The sequence below is a fragment of the Ornithorhynchus anatinus genome, chromosome 8, assembly GCF_004115215.2.
Source record: "Ornithorhynchus anatinus isolate Pmale09 chromosome 8, mOrnAna1.pri.v4, whole genome shotgun sequence".
NCBI lineage: Eukaryota > Metazoa > Chordata > Mammalia > Monotremata > Ornithorhynchidae > Ornithorhynchus > Ornithorhynchus anatinus.
The window spans coordinates 42,507,240-42,524,019 of record NC_041735.1 but is presented as its reverse complement, the minus strand read 5'-3'; the positions used below and the strand labels follow the sequence as shown (position 1 = coordinate 42,524,019).

The following is a 16,780-nucleotide window of genomic DNA, read 5'->3' as shown; positions in this document are numbered from 1 at the left end:
GCAAGAAATTAGGAAGGAATGTATTGGTAGAAAAAAAAATTAAATGTTTTTGTGATACATTTTTGTTTATTGACCCTGTACTTTCTTTGTAGTTATTCATTCAGTAACTGTGAGGGTGGTTAGAAAATAACGAGAGATTAGAAGAAAAAAAGAATTAGGTCATACTGTAAGACTTTGATTTCTATGTTTTGAATTCTATTCCAGTAAATTTCTAGAAATAGCAGATTTTTAGTGACATTTAATTACTGCCCAATATTAAGGTGTTAAGTAATCATGGTCTAGGTGCCCATTCAGATGGAAAAACATAAACAGGAATCTAATGAGTATTCGATAAGAATTAGTTGCTGTTGTTGACAGACCCCCATAGAATTATGTAGTCAAATTCTGGTACACTACACCTCGGGCTATTTTTCCCCATTAAATTCACCACAGAAAAACCTTCACAGTTATAAAAGGAATTAATTAATTTATTGCTTACTTTCCGGAACAGCCAACCAACAACTTGCCAATAGTACTGGAAAAGACTGTTAACATACTAATAACATACTGCTTTGCTAGGCTTATATGAAAAATTCAGTCCCCTTCAAAAGTGTTGGCCTAAAGTCTAGAAATACACTGACCACTTTGCTTGGGGCTGGGGTGAAGGGGAGGGGAGAGATGAAGGAGTAAATCACTTTAAGCTATGTGATAATGCAGTAGAGGAAACTAGTTTAGTTCTGGCTCCAGTAAATAATAGAGGGATTTTAAAAACTGTGCTTCCATTTATAATTTTGTGGTTGGTAGTTTACGTTTGTCACTCTAAATCATATATCTGTAGTGCTTTTGGCACTGTAATCAGTGTTCCTCTAGTAGTTTCCCTAAAATAACACCCCTCATTCATTGTACAGTATAAACAGTTCCTTAAAATTTTCACCTTATTGTACCTAAAAAAATGTTGACGATGGAGCAGGGAATCTGAAGATAATTTGAATGTCAAGACATCACCCTATAAACCTTTTAAATACTCCACTAAAATACTGCAAATCCTTCATTCTTTTTAGTTTAGGACATTCTCTAGATTGGCAGCTTTCAAGATGTGTCCTCTGATGACTATTAGCGAATTAAGGGGAGTGGCAGGGTAAGCTTTTCTGAACAACTCTGGAAAACCATCTCGATCTTAACCTCTAGGGTTGAGTGGCAGGTTTATTTAATCTCCTGAGATTACTAGCTAATTTACCACTCGGGCAGTTTCTTCATTGAGCGACCCGGCAGTGGCTGCAGGAATCCAGGTGGGAGAGGGGACAGATAATGCTCGATGGAATTTGTCAGCCAGTTCTGTCAGACCCCACTCCGGTGCCACTGAGTTCTCCCTTATTTTTATCTAGGTCAGGGGTGTCAAGAGGCTTGCTTTTTGTGGCAGGAAATTTTGTTAGATTTTCAGCAGTTCTTTTGCGTAGAAGACTCATACCACTGGGGGAGCCAGTGCCCCAAGGGAATCCTCCAAGACCGCTTATAGAAACCAAATCTTGAAGGTGGTGATGGTGGGATTCCTCAGAACAAGGTGGCCTAACCAATTCCTGATTCCGTTTTAGGAGAGGAAGTTCTGAAATATTGATTGCCTTTCTGTATGTTCCCACAGTGCCAATGCCAGCTTTTGGTCCCTGCCAGTCTGGATTTAAAATTGTACAAGTCATTGGCCAGAAAAAGGTGAAAATCCTTACGTGGCTTATTTTGTCCCAGGCCCAAAACCACTTCACTTCTCTGTAGATGTTTCTATTGTCACTTCAGCCTGTGCAAATTTTTGTCCCAGACCTTTACCTCGGTGTGTTGTTTTTTTTTGACGGCTGGAGGAACTCTCATTTGAGTTTTCAGAAAGCCTTTCTGCCTAAGGATCTATTTAATAACACGTCTTCAAAAATACCTAAATGCGGGGTGTGGGTTTATGGTTTTAACCCAGACCGGCAGTGATGTGCCTATTTCAGATTGAAAGATATGTACCGGGAGAACATGTCATGATTGCACTGCATTCCATGTACTTTCAGGAATAGGCATTGCTAGTTAGGAGCTCTTCAGATAGAGTCAGCGGTAAGTTTCTTCCATTCTTTCATATGATTTTGTACATCTGTCGGCCAACTCAGAGATTCAAATGCTAAATTCAGCACTGAAACAGCATATGCATAGATCTAATACTCATGGAGGGGCATTGAGACCACTGGCTAACCCATGAATGAACTTCATTCAGCCACATACGTAGAGAATTTTTTATCCCTCACTTCCGACAGCTGTACCATGGAAAATATACTTCATATGATAAGTAGATAAAATTCAGTACATTGCTAATCTTAGTAGTGCTATTTTCTAGCTAAGTAAGAAAGTGTAAGAAAATCTAATTGCGTAAACTGTTTCACCGGCACTACTAATTTGAGGCAACACCCGTGGTTTTGGTGATACTGCCTTCGTAGGACATACCTTTACTGGAACACATAATTCTCAAAAGTTAAGCTTTTTTTTTTTAAGGAATGAGAAACAAGGAGGAAAAAGAGAAGATAAAGCTAGATATCAAACATAAAACAGAACAACACAAAAGGAGACAGGCTTTTTGTGTCTGGGAGTGTGAGACCCATATATAGGCTTTATTTTACCACCCATACATTCGAAGGTGAATTTCACTATCAATGGTGTCTTCTTTGAATATGAAGGACAACCCTCCCCCCACCCCCCTTCACACACACACACACACACACATGCACACACTTTTTTTTTTAGTTCAGTTATTACCCCAAAATGCAAACTGCTTGAACCTTTTGGTCAGCTAGTTCATGTTCCTGGGCTAATATGTAATCTGTGATGATAAGTCATAGATAAGATGTGAGAAAGGTGTGCAAATGTTTACAGGATATTGCATTTCCTTTCAAACATGTGTTGGCAGAGTTGTTTCGCTCCCGAGAGATATTTCTTCTCTGCTCTTGCTAAATTTTGCTTGGTCCATTCAAGAAATGATGAGAAAATCAATCCTAACATCACAGACACATAGAATAAGACATTCACAACCAAATTCCAGTAAGTGGCATAGGGGAAATCAGTCAATCAGTGGTATCTATTGAGTATTTACTATGTGTAGATCATTGTACTAAGCGCTCGGGAAAGTATGATACAACAGAATGAGACACATTTCCTGCCCCTAAAAAACTTACACTCTCGGGGGGAGACAGACATTCCCATAAATAATTTACAAATATATTTTAAAGATATGCATATATGTGCTGGGGGGTTGGAGGTTGGAGAGAATATCAAATGCCCTAAGGTCACAGATCCAAGTGCATAGGTGTCATTGAAAGGAGAAGGATCCGAGGAAAAGAGGGCTTAATTGGGGGAGAGCATGGGCCCGGGAATCAGAGGCCCTGGGTTCTAATTCTGGCTTTTTCGACTGTCTGCTGTGTGACCTTGGGCAGGTCACTTATCTTCCCTGGGCCTGTTTCCTCAACTGTAAGATGGAGATTAAATTTCCATTCTCTCTCCTACTTAGACTGCGAACCTCACATAGGGCAGGAACTGTGTCCAACCTGGTTAAATTATATCTATCCTAGTGCTTAGAACAACACTTGACACGTAATAAGCACAGAACAAATTCCATAATAATAATGAAATACCATACTAATAATTTTTCCCTAAATGCATATATAAACACCGACTCCTAGAGGCTGAATCTAGACAAGGTTAAAAATGAATGTTCCATAAGGAAAATAAAAGGAAAATCCCAAGCCACCTGTTTTTTAACAGCAGAAACAATGTTCTCTCGTGCTTTTAGGGCAGTCAGTAGGGAATTATTTGAGCAAATTTTGTCATACGTTTTATGGATCACTTGGTGTCCACTGTTTAAGGGTCACACAGGCAAATTCCTTTCATCTGGATGTTTAGACACCCCCCCCCCCCAGGAGCCTCCCAGTTGATACAAGAATCAGATTCACAGCTGTTTCCTGAGGGTGCAGCCAGTTCTGTGCTGCTCTCCTCGCCCAGTCGCCAGCTGTTCTTATGCTCTGCCATTTCCCCTATCTGTAATTTATTTTAATGTGTCTCTCCTTGCTAGACTGAGAGCTCTGTGTGGGCAGGGATATGACTATCGTAGTGTACTCACCCAAGAGCTTACAACAGTGCTCTACTCAAAATGAGTGCTCAGTAAATACCACCGATTGATTTGGGGGATAACTTCCTCCTGGTAATGAGTTGGGAAAACAAGTCTGGTAGATGGAGAAAGCTTAACACGGTATATCCAATACATCAGGGAGGCTGACTGATGGCAGAGTACTCAGATCGGGCATGAAGTCCAGTCTTGTGGCTTAGGTCTGAAACAATTTCCTTGGACTGCGCAGTGTTATCACTGAAGGTGTTTGGCACAGGTCAGAAAATGAACACTTATTGAGAAAACATCTCTCCTATAGAGAGTAGGCCAAGGAGTAGGCCTTTCAAAAAGAATATAGCATACCACCTAAACTGTGTTAACTTCAGAACCTTACTGGATTTAAATGAAAAGAGATCAGACCATGATCAGAGTGAGTGCAGGCCTGGATGTTGGCAGCATTTTTTCAGTATCATGGTTCATACAGTTGGTCACCGTCAACGGTTCAAATACTCAATGCTTTCTCTACACTGTTGCTTGGAAGTGAATGTCCCTCACTCGAACGTTACTTTATTTCTAGTTTCTCTGTTATAGCATTGTATGTGTCTAGTGTTACAACTGATATTGAAAATCTGCAAATGTATATTGCACCCTAAAAACTGCTTTGTGTAGTAGCTCATCTGCCTGTCTCCTTGCCCAATAAACATACTCTTTTGCCGTTACAACTGCGCACTCTAATACGGTATTCATGACTCTGGGTTTTGGTTGACAGCAATATTTACCAAGTTTATATCATCAGAAGCTATTACTGTAAGAATTCATTTTTCTTTTCCTCTAAAAAACATAGACACAAATACCTGAAACCAATTGATCTGCAATTTCAGTTCCACAACTGGTACTTAAGGAAATTATAGTTTCTAATGATCATTTTTTCTTAATTTTGATCTAGGGTTTAGGTTGGTCAATGTTCAGAGTTTAATGAATACTCTAACGGAGACACCATCCACTAGTTAATTTCACCAGGGCAGTATACAACTTGCTGCAGATAAATGTGTATGTGCAGTTTCAGTTCAGTTACTACTTACAACCATATAACTCAGAAATAAAGGATGTGCCTGAGGAAACATAATGTGATTATCTGATTAATGTAATATGGTTTTCTGAATTTGGTAGCTGTTTATAATAATGCCATTATTAGACCTCCTTGGCCTCCATTATTATCTCATTTATCCCCTTTTCTTTCGCCTTGTTTTGCCTTTTTGAGGAAATTATCTTGTTCCGTGCGGTCAAAGCTCTTTGAATTCCTTGAAAGAAAAGGTGCTATACAGATGAAAAAATGAGATGATTATTTTTACCTTTACATACTAGCCATTAAATAATAAATCTGTATGACTGGAATAAGTGAATGGATTTTAAAGCAGTTCATTTTCTTCCCCTTATTTGTATTGTATATACTTAAATTACATCAGATAATAATTTGACTAATTCCAGTGATCTGATATTTGTAATCTTTTTCCTCTCAAACAATATTGGTCTTTGCCTGAAACACTGCAGTATCTTTATGACCTGAGAATCAGTGCAGTAGACCTGAGAATCAGTGCGATAGATGCACTATTTTTGCTGTTTCAGCTTGAATTTTTCAGTATTATCTTCTTGAACTCCAGTAGCCTTTCTGTGCATATGAGTTCATGAAGTGAAAATAATATAATATAGGCAATGTCTCCATCTATGACAAGAAGTTAGATTTCAATACTTTAATTCCTCAGTTCTTGGTTTATTTTCTGTGTTTGGAAATGTTCAATCTTAAAAGAAAAATTGGTTTCTACACGAGTGCTAAGTCAACAGTTATGACCTGATCCTTTGCACTACAGCTGTCTTTCTTTATATGTTTTTATTTCAAACATCTTTTTCTTCGATTGAAAATGTCATTTCTATAGGTTAAAATAACTGCAAGAAGTAGCTCTATGAACAATATTTAATGCCACTTGTATTACTATGCATACATAACTCTAATACCTTATAAGCGTAAACACTGAATTATTTTTGCATGTATGTGTTATGTACTTCCAAATGCAATAAATATTTTATGCCAAACAGTTTTCTCTGTATTTATCAATATTACAACTCTTCTTCTGGAAAATACTTTGTTAGTTTTGCATTTTCAGTGGCTGTCATCCTAGGTTTCTTTCAACTAGTTGGGTGCCTCTGTTTTTCCATTAGAGGGTGTGTCTGTATGTATATATTTTGTAGCCCTTCAGTTCCTTCCTGTGTATCGTTTGCCTTTGCTCAAGGATTATTTTGAGGTTTTCTGAAGTTTGTACGATTTCTTTTTCTTTTCCAAGACTTTCTAGTTTATGGTTGAACTCTGTTCGGTCTGTTCAGGTTTTTTTTTTTCTCTTAATCTTGTCTTCACAAAACAAGACCAGTGTCATAACTGTACATTTTCTGCTTTTAATACATTATTCATATACCCAGTATTAATAATTCTTTGACTTACTAGGCTTAATTGTTTTGCATCTTTTACATCTCTTCTTGTATCAACTGGCTGTTCTTTTATGTATACTAAGTCCTTATCTGAGCAGGCTTATTCTTCCCCTCCCAGTGCAGAATAGGAAAAAAAAGGTATTGTTACCAATGATCTGCCTTTCATTACTCTTTATTTTGTGAAAACATTACAATAAATAGTTTATCATCTCTCACTGACCTGGGTTTGACCAGATAGGATTACCATTTTAAGAAGATAGATATTAGATTGATTTTGTTGGGGGTCACAATAGTCCTCATTTTCTGTATTTCGGTATTAATATCTTACCGTTATTTTTATACTCTTCCCGGAATTTATAATTTCTCTAATGAGTGCAGTAGATTCTTGTCGATGATTGCATTTTTGCTATACGTATGTATCATTTGCCCCAAACTTATAAAATCTTTTTGTGTACTTTTAAAGGTATTTTTTTCCCCTTTAGTTCATAACCGGTGAGGTTTTTGGAGCAACTTTTTGTTTGTTTTGGAAGCTGTTTTTTGTAATTAAATGAAACCTTTCTGAAATAGTTTTACGTGGCATGAGTGCCCCCCATGAATTGTCAGAAGCCTTGAGTTCAAGTTCCCTGCACCTGATGTCTTTCCTCTTGCATCTTTATAGTTTGAAAAACCACATTCGACTCCCATTGTGTGGGGGAGGGCGGGCCCAAGAGATGATGAATTCTCCTCCAAAGTTTTCCCTGGGTCGCATCCAGATACTTTTGGGGGTCTGACCCTCCTTCATTTCCAGTATGCCTGCATAAGAAGAGAGTATGAATTATCCTCCAAAGTTTTCCCTGGGTCGTATCCAGATACTTTTTTTGTGTGTGTGTCTGAGCCTCCTTCATTTCCAGTATGCCTGCATGAAGTTCCTTCTCTGTCCTCACACACGGCTGGTCCTGAGTGTGCCCTTGTGTTTATTTCCACAATAAACCCATTTAGACTTTCTTTCCCAAATCGCCGCTGCCCAGTTGTTTCCGTGTGTCCCCGAGCTCGGTCACCTGCAGGACCAGCCTCCGGTGATGCCCCTTTGCCCTGCCTCCCTCCTGTGCCCTGCCTCCCTCCTGTGCCCCTTCGTTTTGCTTTCAGTTTGGCACCGCTGGTGGAGGCTGGGCGAAGGATTAGTCGGTGGGGAGGGAGCGCTCCGGCTGGGATGTCTTTTCCTTTCCACTCAGTCGTATCTCTTGAGCGCTTACTCTGTGCAGAGCGCTGTGCAGAGCGCTTGGAATGTCCAACTGGGCAACAGACAGAGAGCATCCCTGCCCCCCAACGGGCTCACAAGCTAAAAGGGGGGAGCCAGCCAGCCAGAGAAGACCAGTAGACAGGCAAGCAGACAGGTTTTGCGCTGTTTCTCTGCCCCCTTGCCCCTTTCTGCCTGGTATTTTATTCCCCCTGCTCAACTCTCCACTCTGCGCATCGTTGGTTCTCTCCCTCCTCCTCTTGGGTTTGTTTTTTTTTTTTTTTGAGGGGGAGGGAGGTGGGTTTTTTTTTCGCTTTGGGGTCTCCTCGCCCCCTCCCAACGCTGCTGCCAGTGTTGCCTCTTGCACTGCTCCCTGTTATTCTGGGTATTGTGTGTAATAAATGCAGAGCCGCCTCACTCTAATCAAGCTGATTTACAAATTCTTGCGCGCCCTGGGCCGGAAATCGCACTCTTCCCCCCCTCCATCCCCCCCCATCTCCACCACCTTTTCTTTTTTCTTTCTTTTTTTTGGGTGCCTCCTTCAGTAGTTTGTTGTCCTTCTGGTTTTTAACTCTCTGCCCTCCCCCCCCCCTTCCCCTCCAACCCGTTTATTTCCATTCCTTTTCCGCCTTTCCCTGTCCTCTCTCCTTCCTCCTCCTCCTCTTTCCCCTCCTCCTCCAGCTCCTGCTCCTGCTCTTCCTCTTCCTCCTCCTCCTCCTCCTCCACTTTTCTGGCTTGGCCAGGAGGCGCCGGATGATCCGGGGCCACCGGGAAAGGGATCCGGGCGGCGGGAGGGAGGCCGCGTCCTCCCGGCCGGGGCCGCCGAGAGCGGTGTTATTTTCTATTAAAATGAGGAGGAGGAAAAAGATGCAGCGGCGGCAGCAAGAGCAGCAGCAGGAGCAGCAGCAGCAGCAGCAGCAGCAGCGAACACTAGCTGAGAAACGACCAGAGCAAGGACCGGCCGCGGCAGGAGGAAGAGGAGGAGGAGTGATGAGTCAACTAATAATTTAATGGGGACACAAACGACAGAGAAACAGAGGCAGCACCGTCCGGGGACTCACACACACACACACACACACTCCCTGCAACACCCCCCACCTCCCCCCCCTCCCTCCAGCACCCACCCCTAAATCGGCCTAAGCATCCCAAGTAATCATTCCTGTCCTGCCAGGGAAAGGAGAATAAAAGCCCCTAGGACTCGAAAGAACATCCTTTCTTTTTTTTTTTTTTAAAAAAAAAAGGGGGGGGGGACTTGAACACTTTGATTTTAGAGCGATATTGTCATGGTTGTTATTGTTATTGTTTCCTTCGGACTTAAAGGGGGAAGTGAATCTGCTCTACTTTTTTTTTTTTTCTTTTTTGCGGGGAGGAGGGGTTGTTGTGGCTGTTGTGGAGGTGGCGTTGCGCCTTGGGTGATTGTGTGTGTTTGTGTGTGTGTGTAGCTCTGTGTCCCTGCCTCTTTCCCACCCCAGCAGGCACGCACACACCCACCAGGAGAAGAAGGGACAGGTCCTCCCGGCTGGGGTTTTGGTTTTTTTTTTGTTGTTGTTGTTGTGTTTGGTTTTTTTTTTTTTGACGGAGAGGCGAAATTAAAAGTGGCATTTTAGTGCCTTTTTTCTTATATTTTCGGGCATACTTCCCTCCCCTCCTCCCCCCTGTCGCCTCCTCCCATCTCCGCCCTCCCCCTTTCCTCCTCCTCCGTCCCTCCTTGTGTCCGTCCTCCCCCCGGGGTTGGGGTTGGGGGGAGAAAGTTTAGGGTTTTGTGAATGTTTAGCGTCAATTGTTGGAGCCGCCGGGGGCGGGGGGGAGGATCGGGAGGGGGCTCCGGTTGGGGAGGGGGGTCGGCTTTCCCTTCCCTCCCTCCCCCCCCCTTTGGTGGGTTCTCCAGGGTTATTGGAGGATAATATACCCTAAGTCACAACCCCACAAGTAGAGACTTTCTGCTTTTCACACCGGAGAGCCAGAGGACCTTGTCTCCCTTCCCTCGCCAGACCTTGTCCGCAGTGATATTTTTTTCTTTTAAGAAAAAGATATCCAGGCCCCCCCACCCCCTTACCCTTCCCCCCCCCCCCCCCCCCCAGCCTCAAATTAAATCTCTTAACGGGTTTGCTTTTTCCCCATTTTCTTTCCCCAACATTTCACTGGCCAGTTCGATTTTGTCTTCTCTCGTCCCGGCCCTCCCCCCCCTGGAAAATCCTGCCCTCCAAGAGACATTTTCTGTATACATTACTTATATATATATATATATAATATATATTTGGAATTTTTTTTTGAATTGTGATTTTGCTCATGGCCACTCCGCTTCTTGCCGTTTAGTTCTGCCCTTCCCCCGCCTAGGGGGAGGGGGGGGGAGAGGGAGAAAATAATACAATTTCAGGGGAAGTCGCCTTCAGGTCTGCTGCCTTTTTTTTTTTTTAAATAAAAAAAGGACATAGAAAACATCAGTCGTGAACTTCTTCCTCTTCAAGAACTCGGGCGGCAAAGGAAATCTTTGTTTTTGTTATTTATATGCTGTCAAGTTTTGAAGTGGTGAGTTTCAGGTTGGTTTTGCTAATTTCACTCAGTAAAACGGCTATGTTTCTGTTTCTAGATAGTACTTTGCTTCTTTGTCTCTTTAAAAGGTCACAGTGAAAGCTTGGCCTGGATTGTGACGGCCATATGGAATGGATAAGAGCACAGTCTCTCTTAAATGTGATTATGGGGTTGGTCTGGGGGAGGGGGGCGGAGGGATGATCCAGGGGTGAATTAGCACACCAGGAGCCTGAAGGGAAAAATTTTAATATATATCCCTAAAAGGGGGATGTTCTTAAGGGGGACCGTGGACTGATTTTCTCCAGAAATTATGGGCTGCGTGTTTAAGTGTATCCTTCTGAAGAAGGCTATCTTGAAACCGTGCCTCGAAATATTTGGGATATTGGGAGCTTGCCTCTGAGACGGATTTTTCAATATGAAACTCAGCAGCAACTCTAGCATCTGTAAAAGATAATAGTTACTACATCCTACTGTCATTCTGGTCAGGCCAGGCTGATTGTCGCTCATCACCATTCCAAACTGAGGTTTCAGTGAACTTTAGCCTTGGGCACAGAGTTTAAATGAGTAAATTATGTGTTTTATGTGCATGTAATTTTGCTTTGTAATGTAAAGCTTTTTATAAGATGACTGAGTGTTTAAAGCATGCCTATGGGTGGGTGTCCTTTGGCTAATTTAAAGTGACCTATATGGTGTTTTGATAGCAGTCAATACCTTAACCGAATTACCATCTATCACTTTCATTTACTGTACATGATGTAGGGCTGTTCGGATTCATGACCACTAGATAGATTTTGTGGCATTAACTTCATAGAGTGACGTACTTTTTCTTTTCAAGTTTCCCCAAGTGTTTAGGGTTTTCTTATGTCATATATTTTCCAATCGATTCTACTTTAGAGAGTGTGACTTCAATTTTAGGAAGGCTGTTTTGTAATAAATAGCGCATGCTTCATTGTAAGGAATAGTTCAGCTACGTTAATAATGGGAGCGCTCCAATTTTGGGTTTAAACTGCAGTTAACATAATGGAAAAGAGTAATCTTGATAAAAAAAAATTGGTTAAAATAGGCACATTTATTGTTAATGAGACTCATAACCAAAAACAGATGGGACCACGATAGATGGTAAACCTTTGGTTCTCAGCATGCCACCCTAGAGTACAAGGATAAATAACCATTATTTCCCAAACTTTAAGTCATTCAACTGGCATTCTTAAGGTTGCTTGTAAACCTCCAGATTAACACTGTCATTTTTTCTTCTTCTTAGTTATATAAGACAAAGCAGTCTGTGTTTAACCAGAAAAAAAATTATTATTTATAGAAATACCACTGGAATATATGTTGTATCTCTCATCAAATCCAAGACCTAAATAACTTTGATGTGAGAAAATATGTACAGAATATGTTGAATTGTACTAGGAAGCTGGAAGAAAGTAGCAGTCATCAGTTTCCGTCCAGTTTTACTAAGTGCGATTCCCCTAGTAGTAAGCGTTTGTACTCACAGTACTGAAGATAGCAGCGCATAACTAAGTCAGCTCACCTGTTCTCATTGACCAAATTTTCCTTGGGGGACTGGCAGCGATCATAAATTGCTTTAAATTCACAAAGGATGTAAGACCTTTAGTCTATGGGAAGTAATCAACGCAGAAATGGTTTCTAGGAGTTGGTCCGTTTGTGAAATGACAAATATATTGCCTTAATTCCTTTGAAAGTTTTAAAAATCAGTAAAATTTTTTCCTCTTAAAGTGAAAAATTTGATTTTATCAGCAAATTTTGAAAATTCTTCAATAGTATATGTAAATGAGTACATTTTTGATTCAGTGTAGCATGAAAATATTTTTTAACTCAATTTTTCAGGGCTTTGAGGTTAGAATTTTGGGTACTAATTATATTCCAACTATGTGCGTATACTGAACTATTCATAAAGTAAGTTCTATATATATAATAATTTTGATAGGTCAATATCTGGAAATTTTGGGGGGGGCTGGGGGGGGGAATGACAGGACGATGGTAGTGGTTTAGACCTTATTTGACCTTAGACTTGGACTTCATCTTGAATGTGTCATTATGTGCCTTGAAACTTCCATAGTAGGATAACTCTTGAACTATATTAACCTGAGAGGAAATGGAAAAAAAAAAGTACTCAAGGAGTTGCCAGCATCTGTTAGAGCATAACTAAACAGTGTATGCAGCTAAGTGTTTTGCACCCATGACCAAAATCTTAATATTACTTTAATAATAAGTTGCCAGCTTTTTAATGAATGGAAAGAGGGGAAAAATCATTTACTGCAATCACTTTTCTCATATTCGTAGTTTTAGGCATCTTTGTGCCAAAAATGTACCCAGTTATTTTATGCCTTTTTATAAGTAATAGATTGGTCACCTTTATCAGGTGTGTTTATGTGGTTGTCCCAGAAATTATAGGAATGAGTGGACGTCTTGTTTCTGTTACAGCATCAAGCGTGATACATACATTTATATATTATATGTAAATATATATATATATAAATATATTTGCTATATATATATCATTTATAAAGCAATTTATTCATTGTAGGGGATTTATATGTCTAAATGAATCATGTCATGTACGCACACACACACACATTCACCATGTATATTATATATATATATTTTTTTAATTGTGGCAGGTGATCTTTAGAGGCGGGACTGAGTATGGATCATTTGAACGAGACAACTCAGGGGAAAGAACATTCAGAAATGTCTAACAATGTAAGCGATCCGAAGGGTCCACCAGCGAAAATTGCCCGCTTGGAGCAGAATGGGAGTCCACTAGGAAGAGGAAGACTTGGAAGTACAGGAGCTAAAATGCAGGGAGTGCCTTTAAAACACTCTGGGCATCTGATGAAAACAAATATTAGAAAAGGTAAATATTTTACATCTGTTTAATGAAGAGCTACAAATACTCATTGGTACTCAAAGGTCATCAGGCAGTAAAAGCATACAATTATATTTTTTTCCTTGCATTTATCATTTATTTCATTTAAGAATTCAATTCCGAAAGTATTTGCATTCCTGGACGATGAAAATCACATTTGAGAATATAATGCAATGGATCATCTTACTTTACAAGATCTCCCGCTTTCTCTCTGATTTTTTTTTTTTTTTAATGCTTTTGTGGTAAAGATTTCGGTGAAAGAGTAGTCCTTGATTACACTAGCCTTCCAGTGAGGGTGAATAAATGCAAAGTAACTTGTGTTGTTGCTCAGTACTGTTGAGAAATTAAGTGTAGAAGATACCCATTTAATTTTGGGTATTACCATAGATTCTTAAGTAGGATTCATAATAAAAGCTATGGCTAACTTTTGAAAAGTATTTTTGAAAAAGGATGCGCAAACCACAGATGATACTGTGAAAAAGTTATTTGTAATGCCAGTTTTTACAGCTTGGCCTCAAGAGCTTATTCATTATTTAACCGCGGAAAGTGAAGGTATATTTTCTGTCTCCGGGTTGTTTTAATTAGACAAATTCATAAAGAAGAGCTACATTTAGATCAGTTCATTGGGGTCCTTTGTGTAGATGATTCTTAATTGTATTAAGTTATTTCAAGTATAATTGATCATCAAGTCTCAAAAGTGACCATACACAGCCAGTCTGTTCATTTAAAGGGGTGCATTCTGTCTATAATTCAGCGTTTGTCTTAGAATGCTCTTTGCTTTGTTTCCCAGTACAATTGCTATATGTTTGAAATTCAGATTTTTCTTGCATTTGCTAAGCAACGTGTAAAATGCAACCTTTTAGTGTCCAAGAATATTAAGCACATAAAGTTAGAAGGCAGTGGAATTTCATTGTGTTTGATGCATAACATTTATCATACAATCATTTATTTTTTCCTTGGTTTGGCGAAAACAAAGAATATATTGATCCCGAAATGAACAGACACAGCAGTCCGTATTGTTAGATCTTTATCTATTAAAAATGGAAAAACAGCACTTCAGCAAATTCTTTGGCCTCTGCTCATGATTACCCTATTTATTGATTGTTTGCCAAGAATGTATGCATCTTAAGAAAGCCAGAGTAAGAGCATTAAAAATATAATTTATTATGGCTTTTCAAACAGAGTGCATTAATATTATACTGTGAAGCACTGGGGCTATATAAAAAGGACTTTCTGACGCCTGCAAACATATAAGTTCCATAAATTCCTAAATAGGAGATTTCAGCTGTCTCTGGTATTATGTGATATTTGCCCAGCAAACTTTAATGCCAGGACAGTTTTAGACAAGGATTCTACAGACTTCAGTGCTTCTTATGGCAGACCTGCTGTTTACACAGACTCATAAACCTTCAGCAAAAGCTCTAACACTGCCTCCAGGTTTAAATCATGCTGTATTTTTAGAATTCAGCACTGACCATCGCACTCCCCTTTAGTACTGGAAGGTTATAAAGTTGCTGCACTTGGACGTCTCGCCAAGTACTAGCAAGAGTGATCAGCCAGCTCAGAGAGTGCTCCTGTACAGCATTTTTCACATTAACGGGAGCACACTAGTGACAGTTTGCTAAAAGATTTAGTAGCTTGATTTGTAGTCAGAAGATACTTGGGTAACACTATCAATATCCACCTTTATCATCTGCAGCATACACCTCAATCTGGCCAGAAAGGTCCTATTTCTACATAAAAAGAAACGGTATATTTCAATGGTGATATAATCTACAAGCATTTCACAGGAATAGGGAGCAGCATACTTTTGCATTATTACATAAAATGAAAAATCAATGAATACTTTTTGTTATATTAATCTCTTTGAGGACAACAGGGTTCGGGGGAGGGGAAACCAAAGTGCAGCAATTTTGTTTCTTGCAAAGATGCTTTTTGGGTGATTTTTTTTCAAGTGTTACACTGCTTTCCACTTGCAAAATAGATTTACATTTTTCTAAATGCTTAGAAAAACAAAAAGGAAACCCTCTGTTTCAAATGAAGTGAAAATCCTAAAAAGATTAGGATCCTTCATCTTTTTTCCAAAGCTTCTGTTTGGCAGATAAAAGGTAAAAATTAAAACTAAGCTTAGAAAGACCTCCCTCACAAGTGGGGTTTAGTCGTTTTGTTTGTCTTGGAAAATCCTCCAAAACGTAATTAAACCGATGAAGAAATCACTAGTTTATGTATGCTATTTTTGCACTGGCCTCACTAAGTCTTCTCATTCCCTGACCGGTTTCGTTCTCGGGCAAAACAGCTGAATGAACTACAGGAATATTGGCATGCTTTTCAGCTTGCTTTTCTTACTGAGCCCATTGGGCACACCACTGGGAGCTTGTGAGCTTCTTGAAGAAAACCTAAAGAGGTTTGTTTGTCAAAATCTGAATCTCTTTAAGAGTTTCTTGGAGCTTTAGTAAAAATGTGCATGTGGAAATATAGGTTTTTATGGCCTATTTTTGTATGCAGAGGTTCAAGCCAATGGTTTTTAAAGCCTGTTTCTCCTCTCAACAGTAAATCGTAAATCTAACTGCAGTAAGTGTAAGACACCTTAGCAAGTTAGGTTTCTAGAAGTCCAGAGGGCAGTACTTATAGACACATTAACATTGTAGGACTAATTGGAGATCCTGGGTGCCCTGTTAAAGTAACCCTTGTCATCATTTATGTTAAAGATGATACTCTTCTGGCAATTCGCCAAAAGATAGCTCTTTTGCATCTGCTTTTTAACCCTTTGTCTTTTAAGAAAAAAGTGAAATGAGAAGGTGTTTACGTACAGTACAATACATCCTAGAAATATGACATTTAAAATTTTGTAAGTCACTCTTCAGCAGTACGTGCAAGGGCACATTTTTATCCTGTTGGCTAGTCTTTGGTCAGTGAACCTACCTACAAGCACAGTGAATTAAGTTAATGGGAAGGTGAACAGCTTTTCAGATGTACTATGTAAAAGCTCAAAAGCTAATACAAGTCACGATGAAGTTAAGTTTCCTTAGTCATTTCATCTGTTTGGAAAAAACAGAAATATTCTTTTTAATGTGTGTGTGGTTATTATGTTATCTGCCATAAAACTAGCACTTACAGTTTTGAAAGATGCCTATCTTAAGTTTAGCCTCATGTTTTGCGCACAGAAAGCGCTCAATAAGTACAACTGAATGAGTGAAAGGCAACCCTAGATAACACAGTCCTATTTGGATTGTTTCATTTTATCTTTCTTGTATAGTCCAATTAGGGCAAATAACTAACAACAGAAGACAACGATACAATTTTTTAATCAAAGGTCATTTAATATTTTTGGCATGGATAATAAAGTTTACCATTAACTAACGAGATTAGCTAGATGAAATTAAAATGACTTTACTCAAGACATCTGCAGTATGTATTTAAAGTTCTCACCCAGCATCAAACACACTGCACTCAGGGCAGGCACAACTGACTTGTTCTTTCCAGTCAACATTTATCACATAAGTAATTCGATATCCTTTTCTTTTTAAAGCAGAGAAGTTCAAGTTACCTTGACTAGGAA

At 39.6% G+C, this 16,780-nt stretch overlaps 1 protein-coding gene across 8 annotated transcripts in view; it reads left to right on the top strand.

The window, feature by feature from the left end:
• The window catches only part of SATB1 (SATB homeobox 1), a 103,026-nt gene that overhangs the window by 11,877 nt on the left and 74,369 nt on the right, over positions 1-16,780 (top strand). For 3 of the 8 annotated variants that reach the window (XM_029071305.2, XM_029071304.2, XM_007667433.4), the window contains exon 2: positions 12,974-13,209. In XM_029071305.2, coding sequence (XP_028927138.1) covers positions 12,999-13,209 — 211 coding nt within the window. In that variant the 5' untranslated portion in view covers positions 12,974-12,998. Of the gene's footprint in view, positions 1-9,886; positions 10,337-12,973; positions 13,210-16,780 lie in introns of those variants that run through there. The other 5 variants (XM_007667434.4, XM_001508554.5, XM_007667435.4 and 2 more) reach the window with 3 other exon arrangements.